Genomic DNA, 20,182 nt, shown 5'->3' on the forward strand with positions numbered 1-20,182 from the left:
TGGGGGGGGGGGGGGGGGGGGGCTTTATCTGCCGAACGGCTGGTGGTGTGTGATAGGGGAAGCTGGCTTGCTATTGGTGTTACCTGGGCAACAGCACCACGTTCCCCTCTGGTCAGTCAAACACCAAAGTGGCAACTAATTTTAAACACCCTATAGTATGTATGTTCATGTGTATGTATGTGTAGGAACTACAGTACTCGGGTAGCAGTTACATATAACAACAACTAACAGGTCGTACTATTCCATACAAACATATTTTATTGTTCTATAAGGTACAAGCATGTTGTCACAAACATCAATCAGAGTGAACTAACTGCAGGTCCAGAGAGGTTAGTTGAGCTGCCTCAGGTCAGCAATATTGTTGCGGGCGACCCAAGGAGTTACAACCCCATGTACGTCCTTCTCTCTCTCTCTCTCTCTCTCTCTCTCTCTCTCTCTCTCTCTCTCTCTCTCTCTCTCTCCCCCCCCCCTCCCTCCCCCCCCCCCTCTAATTTTACAGAGTGCTGAAGTTGCAGGGGATAAACCCTTGCTGCTAGACCACTCTATCTACACCTACACATCTACACATATCTCCGCTAGCCAACAAATGGCATGTGGCAGAGGGCACTGTTCGTGTCAAATTCATATTTCCCCCCCTCTGTTCCACTCACAGATTGCGTGAGGGAAAAGTGACTGAACGCCTCAGTATGAGCTCTAATTTCCCTTATCTGTGAATGGTGATCATTGCACAATTTGAAAGTTGGTGGTAATAATATATGCTCTACACCCTCGGCAAAGATCAGATTTTGGAATTTAGTAAGCAGCCCCTTGCATGTAGCGCATGGTCTATCTGCAAGTGTGTCCCACTTCAAACTTTCTATGAGATTTGTAATGCTCTCACGATGGCTAAATGTACCAGTCGTGAATCTTGCTGCTCTTCTTTGGACCTTCTCAATCTCTTGAATCAGACCCAACTGGTAAGGGCTCCATATAGCGAACAATACTCTAAGACTGGACAAACTAAAGTATCGTAAACAGTTTTGTTTGTTTAAGGACTGCATCGCTATAGGATTCTACCAATAACTGCAATCTATAGTTTGCCTTACCCATCACTTGTATCATCTGATCACGCCATTTGAGATCATTTCATATAGTCACAGCCAGATACTTGATGGATGTTACCACTTCCACATACTGGGCATTTATTTTGTACTTGTACATTAGAGGGGATTTTTGCTTTGTTATACACAGTAGGTTACACTTACTAATAATGAGAGTTAACTGCCAGTCATTACACCACACATTTATTTTCTGGAAATCCTTATTGATTTGTTCACAACTTTCGTGTAATACTACTTTCCTGCACAGTCAATACCATCAACCAGATCATTTATGTAAATCGTAAAAAGCAGTGGACCTATTACCCTGCCCTGGGGCACACCTGATTTTATGCTTGTTTCTTTAGAAGTCTCCCCATTCAGGATGACATACTGCTCTCTGTCTGTTAGAAAACTTTCTATCCATCCGCATATGTCATGAGATAGACCATAAGCGGGCACTTTTTGGAGCAAGCAACAGTGTGGAACTGAGTCGAAAGTCGAGGAACATGGCATCAATCTGGGAGCCAGTATCTAGAGCCTGTTATATATCATGCACAAAGACAACCAGCTGTGTCTCACATGACCGCTGTTTCCTAAAACCATGCTGGTTTCTGCAGATGAGCTTCTCAAAGTCTAGAAAGGTCATTATGTCTGAACACACAATATGTTCCATGATTCTACAACAAATTGATCTCAGTGAAATTGGCCAGAAATTATGTGCATCCAATTTTCTACCCTTTTTATAGATTGCTATGACCTGCGCCTTCTCCCAGTCCCATGGAACATTCTGCTGTTCCAATGATCTCTGATAGATTATGGGTAAGAATAGTGCTATATTTGTAGCATAGTCAAGATAAATTCTTACGGGGATACTATCTGGGCCAGATGCCTTCTTGGTGTCTAAGGATCTTAACTGTTTTACAATCCCGGATACACTAAACGCTACATCAGCCATCCTTGCATTTGTTTGATAATTGAAAGAGGGAATGGTGCTGCAGTCCTCTACCATAAATGAGTTTTTGAAAGTTAGGTTTAGAATTTTGGCTTTCTGTTTATCATCATCCATTACATTACCCATACTGTCAGCAAGAGAAGGTATTGAATTATTTGTAGCGTTCATAGATTTTATGTATGACCAAAATTTTTTGGGATTATTTTTAGAATCTGCAGATAAAATATCAGCAGCAGATATGAGTTGTAACAATGACACATGAACCATCATTGCTCTTAGGGGCTTCTATTGTTTCGTGGCAGGAACAGATGTGTTTGGCACCAACTAATGCCTGTCACGTCCACTGCAACCCACAGTCCATCAGTGTTTTGACTCACATTCACTACTGAAGAGATGTACTAACAGCAGATGTTGTCCCCTGTAAATCCAATGGTCTATAGGTTCTGTGGATGATGTTTCCAGATGTTATATCCTCATCAATGTGTTCCTCAGGACATGATCTATAACCTCTCAGAATATGTCAATATACAGGTATTCATGTTCCACTCTGTGTATGTGTAATTATAGTATGCATTAAGTTACTGAACATGTAATTTTGATGGGATATTGCCATATTTATGGAACATACGTCAATAAACATCTGGTACTATCTTTGACATTCTGATTCTAAGAGGCTATTAATTTTGTCTTTTTTTCTGCTTCTAGGACAGTGAACCCAACATACATTCAACTTTGAGGAAAGGCAAATATATATCATCAATTCAGCTGACAGATGTTACATACAAGGCTGTTGGATATTACCATTGTTTGTTTGATAATAACAGTGAGAAAAATACATCTATATACTTGTATGTGAAAGGTGAGAAGAGGACGTCAAAGTAAATCTGTTGGGTTATTAACTGCTCTATTCCAGTGAATGAGTACTACTTCACATGTGGCTTGTTGTCTCTGTGAGTAAATTCCAGAATGTAAATCCAGAGATAAAAGATTCAGTTTCTAATCAGTCCTTGGGTTTTTCTGTCACACCTTGCTTCTTTCAACTTGGGTAATGATTTGTGACACAAAAGGATACCAAGTTCCACTGTGGTTCAGAGTCCATGTGAAACTGTTGTTCACCCTAAAACTCACTGGGGACAATCAGTTCAAAGGTCAGAGGGAGGTGAGAACACTACTCCAAAGTGGACCATGCCTAGTAAAGCACTTCATGAAAATGATGCATTCTCCTGCTTTGTAAACAGTGTATAAATTTTTAGCAGAGATATTTAATGATATGCAATAGCCATTATATTTGTCATATAAATTATCATTATTTCAATTGACCTGCTTCAGAGATCTTCACTGAACTGAATATAAACTTATTTATTGCTGTGAAATCTCAACATGCTCACTTATATTATTATGTGCTTGAGAGAATTTTTTAAATTTTGAACAAGTTATGTTGTATTTTTTGTGACAATGAACATCTGAGTCTTATTAAAATCAGTTGGTTTAGATATTCTGTCATTAGTTTCAAGGAAGTACATGATTAACAATGTTTTTGGAGTATTATTTTTGTTATGCATTTAAGTGACAGGGAGAGCTCTTTAATGTCTACAGTGACATTTCTTATTCTAAGATAAACTGTAGAGTTGTATTTTAGAAATTTACTGAAGTATAAATTGTACCACTTATTGCCTCTTTATTTTTTTAAGGTGCAACAGATAGGTGTCAAATCCCAATCGCAGTAGATTGTGTAGTAACAGTTTAGTGAATAAGATTCTGAAAAGGAAGGTTTTGAACAATGTACTGTAAGTTAAAGTTATGCATGAATTTGTCTTCTTTTTCTGCATTCCTTGCCAAAATTATTGATGAACTATGGGGGTACAAAGTTGACCACTATTTCAGTTTTATACCACACAAATTTTGCATTTTTTAAAAAGCACTAAATCATGTTATTTTGGGGAAATATGCAAATTTGAAGTCATTTTTTCATGTTACACTATTCACAAAATTTTTCTGGCATTGCCAATGTATTATAAATTTATAGAACTAATTTGTGTGGATAGGGTCATCATTTAAAATTGCACTTAACTATGGGAATACTAGGTAAGAATGTAATCAGGCTTATGGGGGGGGGGGGGGGGGGGGGTTATTTGGGGGTATTGACAGGACAACTAATAAAAATGGCTTTGTAAAAAACTGAACAACAATAAAAGGCAATTTGCTCATAATGAGATACATGGTTAATGCTTGATGCAACATCATGCTTGAGTGAAATAGCCTCACACATAAATTCTTCTATTGTTTTGTGTTTTGTACTTGCTGGTGATAAGGACTTCACATATTAAGAAGTAACTCTTGTGTAGTGTCTAAGCAGAAGACATTACATACCAGTCTCAAACAGAATAAAACCTACTTATTCTTTTATCAATTTAATTTAATTTCAGTCAAATTTTTACATCTATTTGTGATCAGTTTTGCAGGTTTAAGGCTTCGTATTTATACATATTAGATGAGTAATCAATGTCATATCTCTCTGCAAGTATGCTGGATTGGTATAAGCCAGCATCCTCTGACACAACTGCTACACAACAGATAAGTTCAGCTAAACTGCAGATTGGAGATAAAATAATAATATAATAGTTTTTATTCTCCATAATAAAATATATATGAGCAGACATCACCAACTTTTCTGGTATTACAGAAGCAATAAGAATACATTCAGCTCTACTATAGAATCATTTTCTACCATTAGTCCATCAAATTTTCTGCACTCCCACTCATTGGTAAGTTGGGTCTTCATATCCCAAGCAGCATTATAGCAGGATATTGGCTGTTTAATTTGTCATTATCACAAGATTAACACTTTCACAAACAGAAACTCACAACTTATTTGAATTTTGCTTAGATCTAATTTACATCAGTTGTTGCAGAACACCTTTACTTCCAGCTTATTTCATTATTATTTTCTAATACTCTTGCACAATAACTGCCTAATCATTGATGACACTGCTTTTATCCAATCATATATGAGCTGTTGCACTTCATTACTTAATTCCCATTCAAATATTTATCTTACATATTGCATCTGATCTTTTGTTCTGCATTTCTTAGTGTTTGTACCACTTTCTCTACTTGCGTGAAATGTTTTTTCATTGTAATTGGAGGCCAGAAAAAAGGAATCTGAGATTTCAGTGATACTTAGTCTATAAGATTACTTGTAGAACTTCATGACAGGTAAAAACTGTGTACTGGATCAGTACTAAAATGTCTTTTCCCGAATATGGATCCTTGCCTTTCACGGAGAAGCTCTTACCAACTGGCTATCCAGGCATGTCTCTTTGTCCACCATCATGTATCCAGTTCTGCCAGTACTTCTACCATTCTTTACAAGGTACACAGAAGCTCTCCTGTATATCCTGCTGCAACAGCACTCTTTTATGAAAAAGTCTACTTATTTTCTTCATTTTATGCTTGTGTTATTTTCATTAGTAGAAATATCTGACTGTGATGGATAATGAACTCCAACATTTAACTGTCATCTTTTGCTTTGTACTACTTAATGAGATACATGTATTATTTTGTTGCCACAGATACAAAGAACCTGCTTACATATAGTGACGAATTCTTTGCACCAATTCATGGTATGCAGTATCAGGACATTGTCATTCCTTGTAAGCCAACACACCCTGAAGTGAAAGTGACGCTCTGCCATGATGGTGATGAAAAAGTAAGTATTTCATGGGTAAATATGTAGTGTGAATGTACTGAGTGACTTTAGCTATACAGAGTGTCCCAGTATGAATGGTTGATATGCAGATAAATGGTATGAATGACCATTTGAAGCTAACAAGTGTAGTAAACTCAGGCTCTAAAATGCTCTATGAATGGTTGATATGCAGATAAATGGTATGAATGACCATTTGAAGCTAACAAGTGTAGTAAACTCAGGCTCTAAAATGCTTTTAAGGTATTCATTTTAGATCCTATGTTTACCAGACTTTTTTGCTTCAAATAATTGTTCCTGTCGTATCCCTGAATACTGTGTATTCCTCCTGGGTCATCATGTATACATGATTATTTATAAGTACTCCCAGGGTTTCAGAAGATGAGTGCACTTTTAAACTAAAAGATGTGCAGAATATAACCACATATTGGTGGATAGAGCATCTGTCCAAATTCTTAACTTTCATTACAGGTGTTTCAGTACAGGTCCTGTTTGTGAAGTGGCAGATGTCAAATATGTACATATAGTTCATTGTAGTCTCTGACACAAATTGCCTGGGAAAGTGTTGGAGCAGCTCTTTTTGGAAAGCTTTTTGGAAAGCTGTTTGTTGGGTTGCCTGCCTGCATGCAAAAAGTAATTTGAGTTGACAATACAGAATGGATGATTTGCCTACACCTTCTGACAGTCTTCTTTCTAGTGCAACTACACCACAGTGCACATTAACTAATCAAAATGTGAAGATATGCCATATACTGGTAGTTGTCATTTTCTGTATGTGCTGTAGTTTTTGCACAGACATCATATGAAATTGCGGAGCTGCTTGGGAATGACCCTATGTTCTGTGGATTATTATATATGTACATTACCAACAATATCTGTAATTCACAGTTGTTTCTCCAAACCATATGTTATGAGGGAAGATCAGAAAGCAACACACAATAATTTTATTACCAAAATATTTAACAAAAAAAATCACAAATGAACTTACTTCTTTTGCCTTCCTTTCTACACAGTCACCAACATTCGCAATACATTTCTCCCATTGTGGTACCAGTTTCAATAAGCTCTGTTTCTAGAAGCCTGGTTGGGTGGAGTATAGCCATCTGTAGGCTGCTGATTTCACTTCCACTTTTGTTGCAAAGAGTTGGCCAGTCAGGCATTTCTTCATGGGACTAGACAGATAATCAAATTTTTAATGGAGGCTGCTGCATTCACAGTAATCTCATGTTCAACAAAGTCCACTAATAACACACCATACATATCCGAGAACATTGTCACAAGCACTTTCCTTAGTTTCTCCCAGTGTATATAATGTTAAAATAACTTATGGCAATGCAGGTGGGTGACATTGATGACAACTACTTGTATTTCAACGGGAGCACGCTGCTATTTTCAAGGCAAAACCGCAGAAACTAAGTCCTGTGCAAATGAATTTAAAATCTTCTCTCTCTCTCTCTCTCTCTCTCTCTCTCTCTCTCTCTCTCTCTCTCTCTCTCTCTCTCTCTCTCTCTCTGTGTGTGTGTGTGTGTGTGTGTGTGTGTGTGTGTGTGTGTGTGTGTGTGTGTGTGTGTGTGTCTATATATGAACACTAGCACCGTCATGAACCAATATTGCACGAGAGTATAAAGAGTCTCAATTCATATTGTGCTGTTCCCCCTAGGTTATACAGCCTCCCTAAGGTCCACAAGGAAGATGTTCCTCTTCATCCAATTGTGAGCAACATTGGTGCTCCAACAGATCATGCAGAAAACACCTTGCTACTCTGTTGAGCCCTATTGTAGGTTGGTGTGAACACCACATTAAGAACTCAGTGGATTTCTTACATAGATTAGAGGGAATGTGTTTGAATGACGCTGATGTTCTAGTAAGTTTTGGTGTGGTATCTCTCTTCACTTGTGTTCCTCTGTCTGATTTGTTATGGTAGATTGAGGATAGGTTTGGTGTTGAATTAACAAACCTATTTTGACATATGTTGACTTTCACTTACTGTTTATTCGATGACCAGTGCTGTGAGCAAACAGATATAGTTGTAATGGGAAGCCCATTTTCATCTATTGCTGCTTATTTGTTTGTCGAAGATCTTAAGGAATCTGCCTTAGAGTAGGGGCTTTGAAACTTGCATGTTTTTGCAGATAGACAATACTCCTGTTGGTTGCCCTCAAGGTACTGAGAATTTGAACGACTTTTTAGAACACCTAAACACCATAATCCAAGCCACATGAATTTTCGTTTCACGAAGGAGGTAGAAAAGGATAGCTGTCTTCCTTTTCATGATGTGATGTATTGGTCAGGAGGAAGACAGGTCGTATGTTGAGCCTTGCTGTTTATAGGAAGCCTACTCACACTGAGTTGTATCTGCATGCAGACAATTGTCACCATCCGGCTCAGCATGAAGGGCTACTTCATACCTTGGTTCACAGGGTCACGTATCGCCAGAACAGTTATAGTGAAAGACAAATTACACATGTGTTGGGCTATTGACCAACTGTGCTCCAGTTGAGTGATGGCAGTACCAAGGTGGGCGAAAGTCCATGGCCTTTTTGCCTTACATAGGGAGCATTTCAAACAGAATTTATCACATTTTGTGAACATTTGATGTGAAGTGTGTTTTTTGACCACCATCTAAGATCAGGGTCCTTTTAAGTTTCATAAAGGATGATCTTGGTTTGTGTAAGGTGGGTGTCTACATATTGCTTGCAGTTGTGGTCTGTCATATAGTGGTCTGACTATCTCAGACTGTGGAGAACCGGTGTACTGAGCGTAAATGGCACACAAGCTTAAAACAGCTAAGGAAATCCGCCATTGCAGAACATTGTCTTGGCTCTGGTCATCCTATATAATATATCAACACAGAGATTTTGGCATGCACTTCCAGCTATTTGGACAGTGTTATTAAGGAAGCTATTGCAATTAAATTAGAATTAACTTTATAAATAGAGATGGCGGTTCTTATTTAAACCATTTCACTTGCTTGTCAAGAAATAAATGGACAAAGTGTTTGCTACCTCACTTGTTGATTATTAATTTCACTATCGATTACTTTTAATGTTGGTCATCTTTGTGCTTGTGTGTGTGTGTGTGTGTGTGTGGGGGGGGGGGGGGGGGGGCGAATGGAGTTTCTCTGAAGACTGAGGTTTTAATTTGCTTGCACAGTGCAAGCAAAAAAAAAAAAATAAATAAATAAATAAAATAAAACAAAAAATAAAAATATTAAGTGTCATGTAATATTTTGTGTAATGTAATATCTTGTATAGACACCTTTTATTAACCTGACACATTCCACATCATTTCGAAGTGTCGTATTCACGATCTATGGAACAAGTACTAATCTAACCTAGTGCTTCCTTGCTGCAGTTTTACCTTGAAATTGGTAGTGTGTGCTCCTATTGAAATATTGACAATTGTTGATGACATCACATGGCTGATTCCCATAAGTTACCACTGCAGTAAGATTCACAGTTTCACATGCTGGCTGTTCAAAATTGCTTTCTCAATGGCTTCGTTATTTTGCAGGGTTGCAGCTGTTACTGGCTGGAGTGTGGCAAATGGCTTAAGTTCACATGACCCTCTTGGAAGAATATACACCACCAAGAGACATTGCAATGGTCTTGTCATCCCCATACACGCTGCACATGTCCCTGTGAATTTCATTTGGATTATTCCCCCTGATCCACAAATATCTAGAACCACACTTTGCTGTCTTCACAATTTGACAACAGTAACACGAGCGCCATTTTGTTTTGTAGTTCATGCTTGTCTAACTAGAGATGGACATCAAAGCAAAATACCCTCCATAGTGCAAGCTTCAAACTTTCGTTGCCATGAAATTTCGACATTCCAGCTAAAATACCAGAGGAGAAAAAAAATTATTGTGCATAACTTTCCAATCCTGCTTCGTAAATAGACAATACCAAACTCCACCTCTCAAATATCCAGATTATTCAGTAAAATAAATGTATGAAGTTTTATTTGTTACTTCATAATTGGCTCATCATGAAAATTAAAAGATTGCTTAAAACAGAAAATTCAAAAATATGAAAATTTGTCTTAAATCCAATGATTTATATAAATAATTCCTTCCCTTTATTCTCTCTCTCTCTCTCTCTCTCTCTCTCTCTCTCTCTCTCTGACATGATATTTCATAACCCTGTCTTCAACTTCCTCAATTCATCATCAAACCATTTCCTGGCGGGGTCAGGGATTTTCTCTGCCTTGTGATGACTGGGTGTTGTGTGATGTTCTTAGGTTGGTCAGGTTTAAGTAGTTCTAAGTTCTAGGGGACTGATGACCATAGATGTTAAGTCCCATAGTGCTCAGAGCCATTTGAACCATTTTTTCAAACCATTTCTTCCTGCCTTTCTTTACTCTCTGTAACTTATCACTTGTAGCTGTGAGAATGACTTCTTTTAATCTGTTCGACTACTCATTATTGGTAGTTTTATGGTTTTCTCTCATGTCGCTTAGAATCTCTAAATCAGTTGGAAACTTCAACTTTTTATTGAATATTTTTTCTATCCCTGTTCCATTTTCCAGTTCACATTCAGTCATGTGTCCAAGTCCGATTTTTTGTTTTAGGTGGGTCTTCAACCTGATTTCCATTTAATCAAAAGACTGCTGTTATTTTTGATTTGTACTTTTTATATTGTAATCCCATTTTGAATTCTGTGATCAGATTTTGGCATCCGTTTTGCAATATTATGCATATAAATCTATTACCCAATTTTTATAACTCTGCTTTGTCTGTTAAGTAGATGTTTTCTGAGCCTATTATCTTTGAGTGCAATCAAAGAGAATAATAACAAATGTGAATTTATTGTTGCCAACTAATTTTGAGAGCATAAACATGTGGTATAATAAATTCATTCTTTTTGAGCGCATCACAGTGTGTAGTCATAGCTATCAAGTCCAAGGGCCACATATCTTCCAGATCACCCCATCTGTCTTCTGTATGAGAGAAATCCATACACAAAATTTGTGTCTTTGAATAGTACTTGAACTCAAAATTGCTTGCGTTACATGCTTCTGGTGGCATTTGACAAAGGACAATGAATTTGACAGCAAGCTACTAAAATGATGATTTGCTATATACTGATGTCGGAAACTACTTGATGACATAGTGACTGTACCAAATGAAAGATAGTCCATGACTGACTAACATAGATATTTACATACTCAATGCTCACCTCTGATGACTTGCTTTGTGCATGAAGCCTATATAAAGATGCACTTGTTGGAGAAATTACAAAATGGTAAAGTATATGAATATTATATTTTAGAGAAAAAAGATACAATGGACACTGAAGTAATTTTATTGAACAAAAATTTGTATCATCAGAAAATGACAAAATAATAGGTACTGCTTTATTAGAGGGAAGTTTTAACGTACACAAGGATTCCCATAGTTTGCCAAGAATTTTGAAGAAAGTAAAATTTTCTAATTGGAATAATTAATTTACTAGTTATTCAAGTAAAAGTCTACATTTTTGGAAACAGAAAAACTGGGATTACAAAATTATAACACTGCTTTTAAGAGAAATTACACTTTTAGACTGGGACATTCTGCAACTCGAAAATTATGAAAACAAATAATTTTTGAAACATTAAGTTCTCATAAAATAATAAAATTTTATGAAATACATCTTCAATAAGAATACATCTTCAATAAGAGCTGATGGAGTACGACATATGTGTGGGGCAATCATCTCGCCCCACGCCTGCTCCACCACCTCCCCACCTGGTCGGAGAGACAGAATGAAGGTGCTATCCCCATCATAGATGTCTCCCATACTTCAGTGGAACTTGCAGGGGTTCAGGACACATGTAGAGGAACTTTGTCTACTCTCTCAGGGTAGACCACTGTGTCTGTGTGTCCAGGAGACTTACTTCCATCGATCACACTCCCCTGAGCTACGAGGCTATACACTCCACAAAAAGGACAACCTGTGTGGAGAGAGAGAGAGAGAGCTAGAGGAGGCATAGGTATTTTTGTCAGGAGACTCCTTGCCTCTCTCACTTACAACTTTACAAGCCATTGCTGTGTCTGTGCATGTGCGTCAACCATTGACTGTGTGTTCTGTTTACTTGCCCCCACATGATGCACTTGATGAAGTGGCCCTCACCAACCTTCTTACACAGCTCCCCCAGACATTCATTATTTGTGGTGATTTTAATGCCCACAATGTGCTTTGGGGCTCTGCAATTACTGTCCCAGGGGTAGAGCAATTGAGAGGCTTCTCCTGTCAACCTGTGCATACTTGCTCAATGCAGGACAGAGCACTCACTTCTGCACAGCGACTGGGTCATTCTCTGCCATTGATCTCTCGCTATGCTCTCCAGCTTTTGCCACCAGTGCCCAGTGGGAAGTGGTCGGTGACTTGCATGGAAGTGATCATTTCCCAAACTGGATTCACCTGCCAGATGGCATGGGCCCTGAAAGGAGAGCACCACGATGGGTGCTCAGGGGGGCCGACTGGACACTTTATAGCCAGTTGGCCCAGTTCGAACACTGTGCAAATGTCGAGACATGAGTGATCACATTACCAAAGTGGTCCACCATGCCACTGCAGCATCCATTCCATAGTCCACAGGCCACTGGAAGAGGCAGCCTGTCCCTTGGTGGAGTGCCAAATGCCGCTCTGCAATCAGGACCAGGCATGTGGCTCTGCGTCGGTTGCAGTGTCAGCCGACTGCTGAGAATCTTGCAGCCTTTTGGGTGGTGAGGGCAAAATGTTACCGCATTATTTGAGAGAGCAAGAAGAGGTCGTGGCAACAGTTCCTGAACACCATTAATCATTCCACCAAAAGTTGTGTGGGAGACCATCAAGAGAATTTCTGGGAGAGGAGGGAGTTGCCCCATGACTTCTGTAATGAATAACAGCACTCTCTACGCTGATCCGTGAGACATTGCCCAGACTATGGCAGCGTATTTTGCCATGGTTACTGCAAAAGACAGTCAGTCTCTGGGTTTCCAGTGCAATAGAGCGATTGCTGAGAGGTGTAGTCTGGACTTCCAGTCCACCTCTAATGAAGTTTACAACTGCCTATTTTCCATGTGGAAGCTGGTTCAAATGATTCAAAATGGCTCTGAGCACTATGGGACTCAACTGCTGTGGTCATAAGTCCCCTAGAAATTAGAACTACTTAAACCTAACTAACCTAAGGACAGCACACAACACCCAGCCATCACGAGGCAGAGAAAATCCCTGACCCCGCCGGGAATTGAACCCGGGAGTGGAAGCTGGATTCTGTATTGTATGCAGCTCATGACACATCCCCTGGTCACGACAAGATCCATTACAGTATGCTACGGCACCTCACAAGGCACAACAAAGAAATCCTCCTTGCACTTTTTAATGCCATTTGGGCGTCAGGTCACTTCCCTGACTCATGGCATGAGGCAGTTTTAATTCCTTTTTTAAAACCTGGGAAAGACCGCATGAGCCCAAGTAGCTACTGTAGTGTTGCTCTCACTAGCTTCATGGGAAAGACCTTAGAGCGGATGGTCAACCACCGCCTTGTCTGGATGTTAGAATCCCGGCAACTCCTTAGTCACTTTCAGTGTGGGTTCAGGAGGTTTCGTTCCACCTTCAATAACCTTGCCCTCCTGGAGGGGGTATACAAAAAGCTTTCCTACACTGTCACCGCCTTCTAAGTGTATTTTTTGACTACAATACTACTTGGAGGCATGTCATCCTGGAGCAGCTTCACAAAAGGGGTTTTTGTGGTTGTCTTCCTCTTTTTATTCAGTCTTTCCTCTCGCCACGATATTTTAGATACTGAATTGGTGACGTCCTGTCTGATCGCTTTGAGCAGGAGAATGGTGTCCCTCAGGGTAGTGTTTTAAGTGTGACTGTCTTTGCCATAGCTATTAATAGCGTTACCTCCATAGTGAAAAGTCCTGTCCAGTGTTCCTTGTTTGTGGATGATTTCTCTTTGTTTCGCTCCTCTTCAAGCATTGCAACTACAACGCATCTGTTGCAAACTTACTCTTAGACATTTGGATGACTGGACGCAGAAGAGTGGTTTTAAGTTTTCCACCAAGACATCCTTGTGTGTTCTTTTTCACTGTTCTCAATCAATTTTAACCTTTCCTGGGTTGAGGATGAGGGACACTGTCCTTCCTTTTACAGACATGGTGAGATTTCTGGGGCTCATTTTTGACTCGAAGCTTATGTGGTTATTTCATCTTAAAGACCTGAAATGATGGTCACTTAAGGCTTTAAGTATTTTAAAATGTCTTGGCCACAGTACATGGGGAGCCGATAGGACTTGTTTGCTTCAGTTTTACAGGGCGTTTGTGTGATCTCAGCTCAATTATGGGTGCATGGTGTATGGGTCTGAAAGGCCTTATTACTTAAAGATGTTGGACGTTGTGCACAATCAAAGGCTTAGGCTGGCCACTGGGACATTCAGAACTAGCCCCATACCAAGCCTCTGTGCAGAGGCTGGTGAACCACCACTTCATGTGTGGTGACGGCTACTTACGGTGCGCCAGGTGTATAAAACTTTGTCCACACCAAACACACCTGCATACCATACCGTTGCTTAGCTTCCTCTAGCACGGCTATTTCATAACCGGCAATGAGCGACGCGACCCTATGGGATTCACAAACAGGATTGCCTCTCTGCAATGGATATGGCTGGCCTTCATATTTCTGTTGCGGTTGGAGCAGATTTCCACCTTGGCTCCTCCGGAGACCCAGACTTATTTTAGATTTGACTAATTTTAAGAAAGATAGTACACCAGATTTTACATTCCAGTCTCTGTTTTTAACATTTTAGATGTGCATCATGGTTTTACCATCATTTACACTGATGGCTCCAACCAAACAAGAGAATTTCCTTGGCTCTTCTGTAGTGTTCCCTGATCATGTTACCCAGATTCGCCTCCCTGTTTTCACAGCAGAGCTCCACACAATCCTGAAGGCACTGGAGCGGATGAATCATGTTTTGGGTAATCGGTTTCTCCTCTGCTCCGATTCTCTTAGTGCCTTACAATCATTGCAGAATCTGTACCCAATTGAGGAGATGGTTCAGCTGATATATGACCAACTGTACTTGCTCCAATGGCGGGGTAAGGAGGTGTCCTTCTGCTGGGTGCCTGGTCATGTAGGAATAGGGGCAATGAACAGGCCGATCAGGCTGCCAAGGAGGCCTGCAGAGAGCAGGATGTGGTCCAGTATCCTATTCCCTTGCAGTCTGTCATTTCTGCACTCTACAAGAAGTGCATGGAGTTGTGGGAGGAAGAATGGCTGGCAGTGATGGCCAATAAACTGCAGTTGGTGAAGTCAACAACTCGGCTGTGGCATTCCTCCTGCCAGTTGCTTAGGCGGGAAGAAGTGACCCTCATGCATCTTTGGATTGGACACTGTCCTCTCACACACAGCTTTCTAATACGGCAGGAGGATCTCCCATTAAGTGATGCTTGTGGTGTGCACATCTCTGTCCAGCACATTTTAACAGACTGCATTTTATACCGTGATGCAAGGGCAGAAGCACAAATTGATGGGGGTCTGCCCTCTGTTTTAGCTAATGATGAGACGTGTGTATAGGGTTTTAAAGTTTTTTGATGTTTCTGGACTCTGGCCTAAACTTTTAGGCTGGAGGTTTTAGCATATTGCAGAGTGGCTGGCTCCTCCCTTTTTTCCTTAAGGTCAGCCAGCCACTTCCATCTGCTATATTGTTTTAGCTCCCTCTACCACTTTCTTCCTGTGTTGTCCATGTTTTACTGCTGATGGCATGCTTTGTCCCATGCTTTGATGTGGATAGGCATATATTTTTCCAAGCTTGTTACCTGTGTTTTACGTTCTGTTTTATCTTACTGTGCTGAGTATTTTCTTGACACCGATCTCAATCTGTTACTGAGCAGGCGCTGAAGACCTTGCCATCGTGCACCCATACATACCTCTCCATCCATTCCTGTTAAGAGACCAGCCAAATTGTAAATTACCCCTTAAGTTGTTACAGACAAGGATGTGCCTAATTCACACCTAAAGGTGCAAGTAAGGGTGGAAAATTTGGGGTTTGGGTTAGTGTAAGACTCTGTTAGCTGCTTTAGTTCCTTGTACAATATTACCTAATAGTGTAACTTCTGACAACATTAAATTGACAGCAAAGGATAATGAGTCTATAGTAATCTGATAATTAAGGGCCAAAGCTGTGATGACATGACAAGTACTGTCTGCAGGCAGCCACTACAATACTCCACATACTGCGGCAGTAGAAAATGACTTTGAAGTATTTTATCTTCAACAAGAATCGTGCACAAAATCTGAAATTGACATATAGTATAGATGTCTATGGTGTCCCTAAAAATTAAAATCTGGTCTTTATTTCATTTAGGACAAACAGCTGTAATATTTTCTGAAATGGGTGAAAATTTCCTGCCAATTGGTGGTGCCCTGGTGCTGCCTGTCTGTTACATCCTCTGTCATCACCACTACCACATCAGACGTCATTGATGTCTAGTCATATACACCAGTCGTTGGATTACTGAATGAGTACAAATAAAAAATAGATAATGCTTCTGACAGTGTGCACAGCAGAAACACTTTACCACACTGTCGTGTTTATGGTACCCAATACAATTCTGTGACATTAGCATGTCATGTCCATATATGGATGTGTGCATTCCACAGCCCTGTAATGGCCATCATGAACACAACACGCTGCACAATGTCAGCCACATGATCCATTTTTAATTCATACTCATATCATGTATTCCAGTGACTGGTGTATATGATCAGATATGTTGTTGTTGTTGTGGTCTTCAGTCCTGAGACTGGTTTGATGAGCTCTCCATGCTACTCTATCCTGTGCAAGCTTCTTCATCTTGCAGTAGCTACTGCAACCTACATTGATCTGAATCTGCTTACTGTATTCATCTCTTGGTCTCCCTCTATGATTTTCACCCTCCACGCTGCCCTTCAATACTAAACTGGCGATCCCTTAATGCCTCAGAACATGTCCTACCAACCGATCCCTTCTTCTAGTCAAGTTGTGCCACAAACTTCTCTTCTCCCCAATCCTATTCAATACTTCCTCATTAGTTATGTGATCTACCCATCTAATCTTCAGCATTCTTCTATAGCACCACATTTCGAAAGCTTCTATTCTCTTCTTGTCCAAACTATTTATCGTCCATGTTTCACTTCCATACATGGCCACACTCCACACAAATACTTTCAGAAACGAATTCCTGACACTTAAACCTATGCTCGATGTTAACAAATATCTCTTCTTCAGAAATGCTTTCCTTGCCATTGCCATTCTATGTTTTATATCCTCTCTACTACAACCATCATCAGTTATTTTGCTCCCCAATAGCAGAACTCCTTTACTACTTTAAGTGTCTCATTTCCTAACCTAATTCCCTCAGCATCACCCGACTTCATGGGACTACATTCCATTATCCTTGTTTTGCTTTTGTTGATGTTCATCTTATACCCTCCTTTCAAGACACTGTCCATTCCGTTCAACTGCTCTTCCAAGTCCTTTGCTGTCTCTGACAGAATTACAATGTCATCGGCGAACCTTAAAGTTTTTATTTCTTCTCCATGGATTTTAATACCTACTCCGAATTTTTCTTTTGTTTCCTTTACTGCTTGCTCAATATACAGATTGAACAACATCGGGGAGAGGCTACAACTCTGTTTCACTCACTTCCCAACCACTGCTTCCCTTTGATGTCCCTCGACTCTTATAACTGCCATTTGGTTTCTGTACAAATTGTAAATAGCTTTTTGCTCCCTGTATTTTACTCCTGCCACCTTCAGAATTTGAAAGAGAGTATTCCAGTCAACATTGTCAAGAGCTTTCTCTAAGTCTACAAATGCTAGGAACATAGGTTTGCCATTCCTTAATCTAGCTTCTAAGATAAGTCGTAGGGTCAGTATTGACTCACGTGTTCCAATATTTCTACGGAATCCAAACTGATCTTCCCTGGGGTCGGCTTCTACTAATTTTTCCATTCATCTATAAAGAATTCATGTTAGTATTTTGCAGCTGCGACTTATTAAACTGATAGTTTGGTAATTTTCACATCTGTCAACACCTGCTTTCTTTGGGATTGGAATTATTATATTCTTCTTGAAGTCTGAGGGTATTTCGCCTGTCTCATACATCTTGCTCACCAGATGGTAGAGTTTTGTCAGGACTGGCTCTCCCAAGGCTGTCAGTAGTGCTAATGGAATGTTGTCTACTCCCGGTGCCTTGTTTCGACTCAGATCTTTCAGTGCTCTGTCAAACTCTTCACGTAGTATCATATCTCCCATTTCATCTTCATCTACATCCTCTTCCATTTCCATAACATTGTCCTCAAGAACATTGCCCTTATAAAGACCCTTATATACTCCTTCCACCTTTCTGCTTTCCCTTCTTTGCTTAGAACTGGGCTTCCATCTGAGCTCTTGATATCTGTACAAGTGGTTCTCTTTTCTCCAAAGGTCTCTTTAATTTTGCTGTAGGCAGTATCTATCTCACTGCTAGTGAGATAAGCCTCTACATCCTTACATTTGTCCTCTAGCCATCCCTGCTTACCCATTTTGCACTTCCTGTCGATCTCATTTTTGAGATGTTTGTATTCCTTTTTGGCTGCTTCATTTACTGCATTTTGATATTTTCTCCTTTCATCAATTAAATTCAATATTTCTTCTGTTACCCAAGGATTTCTACTAGCCCTCGTCTTTTTACCTACTTGATCCTCTGCTGACTTCACCACTTCATCCCTCAAAGCTACCCATTCTTCTTCTACTGTATTTCTTTCCCCAATTCTTGTCAATTGTTCCCTTATGCTCTCCCTGAAACTCTGTACAACCTCTGGTTTAGTCAGTTTATCCAGGTCCCATCTCCTTAAATTCCCACCTTTTTGCAGTTTCTTCAGTTTTAATCTACAGTTCATAACCAATAGATTGTGGTCACAGTCCACATCAGCCCCTGGAAATGTCTTACAATTTAAAACCTGGTTCCTAAATCTCTGTCTTACCATTATATAATCTGTCTGAAACCTGTCAGTATCTCCAGGCTTCTTCCATGTGTACAACCTCCTTTTATGATTCTTGAACCAAGTGTTAGCTATGATTAGGTTGTGCTCTGTGCAAAATTCTACCAGGCGGCTTCCTCTTTTGTTTCTTACCCCCAATCCATATTCACCTACTACATTTCCTTCTCTCCCTTTTCCTACTGATGAATTCCAGTCACCTTCACTATCTGAGAAATTTCTTTTATTTCATCATACATTTCTTCAATTTCTTCGTCATCTGCAGAGCTACTTGGCATATAAACTTGTACTACTGTGGTAGGTGTGGGCTTCGTATCTATCTTGGCCACAATAATGCGTTCACTATGCTGTTTGCAGTAGCTTACCCGCATTCCTATTTTCCTATTCATTATTAAACCTACTCCTGCATTACCCCTATTTGATTTTGTGTTTATAACCCTGTAGTCACCTGACCAGAAGTATTGTTCCTCCTGCCACCAAACTTCACTAATTCCCACTATATCTAACTTTAACCTATCCATTTCCTATTTTAAATTGTCTAACCTACCTGCCCGATTAAGGGATCTGACATTCCACGCTCCGATCTGTAGAAGGCCAGTTTTCTTTCTCTTGATAACGACATCCTCTAGAGTAGTCCCCGCCCGGAGATCCGAATGGGGGACTATTTTAGCTCCGGAATGTTTTACCCAAGAGAACGCCATCATCATTTAACCATACAGTAAAGCTGCATGCCCTCAGGGAAAATTATGGCCATAGTTTCCCCTTGCTCTCAGCCGTTATATTCAGATATATGTTGTAATATTTTGATGATGATGTATCACTCAGAAATGTCAGACATTTTGTGGTCTTTCATCTTCATACTTGATAATGGCTATAAAGCTAAGTTGTGATAATGCAGAATAAATGGATATTAAAACCTAGTCAAATGGTGGAAATTCCAATGAAGGCCCCAACCAAGAAAAAAATCGTTAACAGCAGTTCTGTTCATCCACAAGATGTATAGCAAAACCTAAGAATTTAATAAATTTTATTTATTTATTTATTTATTGTTTCTGTGATGCAGTTGTGCCTATGTAAGGTGATGAAACTGATTTGTGTAGGCTTTTTCATGAATACCTCTTCAGTATCACACCACTCTGTAGACGTTCACATATTCCTATGACCACTGGCACATTATGATAATGAACTGATGCTGTTTCTGTTGTGAACTCACTGAAACAATTATAAATTTATTTCTACAGCTGCCATATTATCAGCGATTGAATTCTCAAATTAATACATTACAGGCAAATGGATTTTGGCTCTATTTACACAAACCTTATTAATATCACCAAATCCCAAACATAGATAAGACAGTTTTTCACAAATTTTTGCAAACATAGTGTTTAAACATTATATGCTTCCATTCTTTGATATTCTGCTAGCACTAGTCACGCAAAAAACAAATC

The 20,182-nt window shown here is 39.7% G+C and overlaps 1 protein-coding gene across 3 annotated transcripts in view; it reads left to right on the forward strand.

The window, feature by feature from the left end:
• Positions 1 to 20,182, forward strand: part of LOC124623201 (vascular endothelial growth factor receptor 3) — a 512,828-nt gene that overhangs the window by 92,474 nt on the left and 400,172 nt on the right. For all 3 annotated transcript variants that reach the window (XR_006980681.1, XM_047149015.1, XM_047149018.1), the window contains exons 3-4: positions 2,737 to 2,890; positions 5,604 to 5,740. Coding sequence is in view for 2 of the 3 variants with exons in the window: in XM_047149015.1 (XP_047004971.1) it covers positions 2,737 to 2,890; positions 5,604 to 5,740 (291 nt within the window). In the remaining variant the exon portion in view is untranslated. The remainder of the gene's footprint in view (positions 1 to 2,736; positions 2,891 to 5,603; positions 5,741 to 20,182) is intronic.

This window comes from Schistocerca americana, chromosome 7, assembly GCF_021461395.2.
Source record: "Schistocerca americana isolate TAMUIC-IGC-003095 chromosome 7, iqSchAmer2.1, whole genome shotgun sequence".
NCBI classification, from domain to species: domain Eukaryota; kingdom Metazoa; phylum Arthropoda; class Insecta; order Orthoptera; family Acrididae; genus Schistocerca; species Schistocerca americana.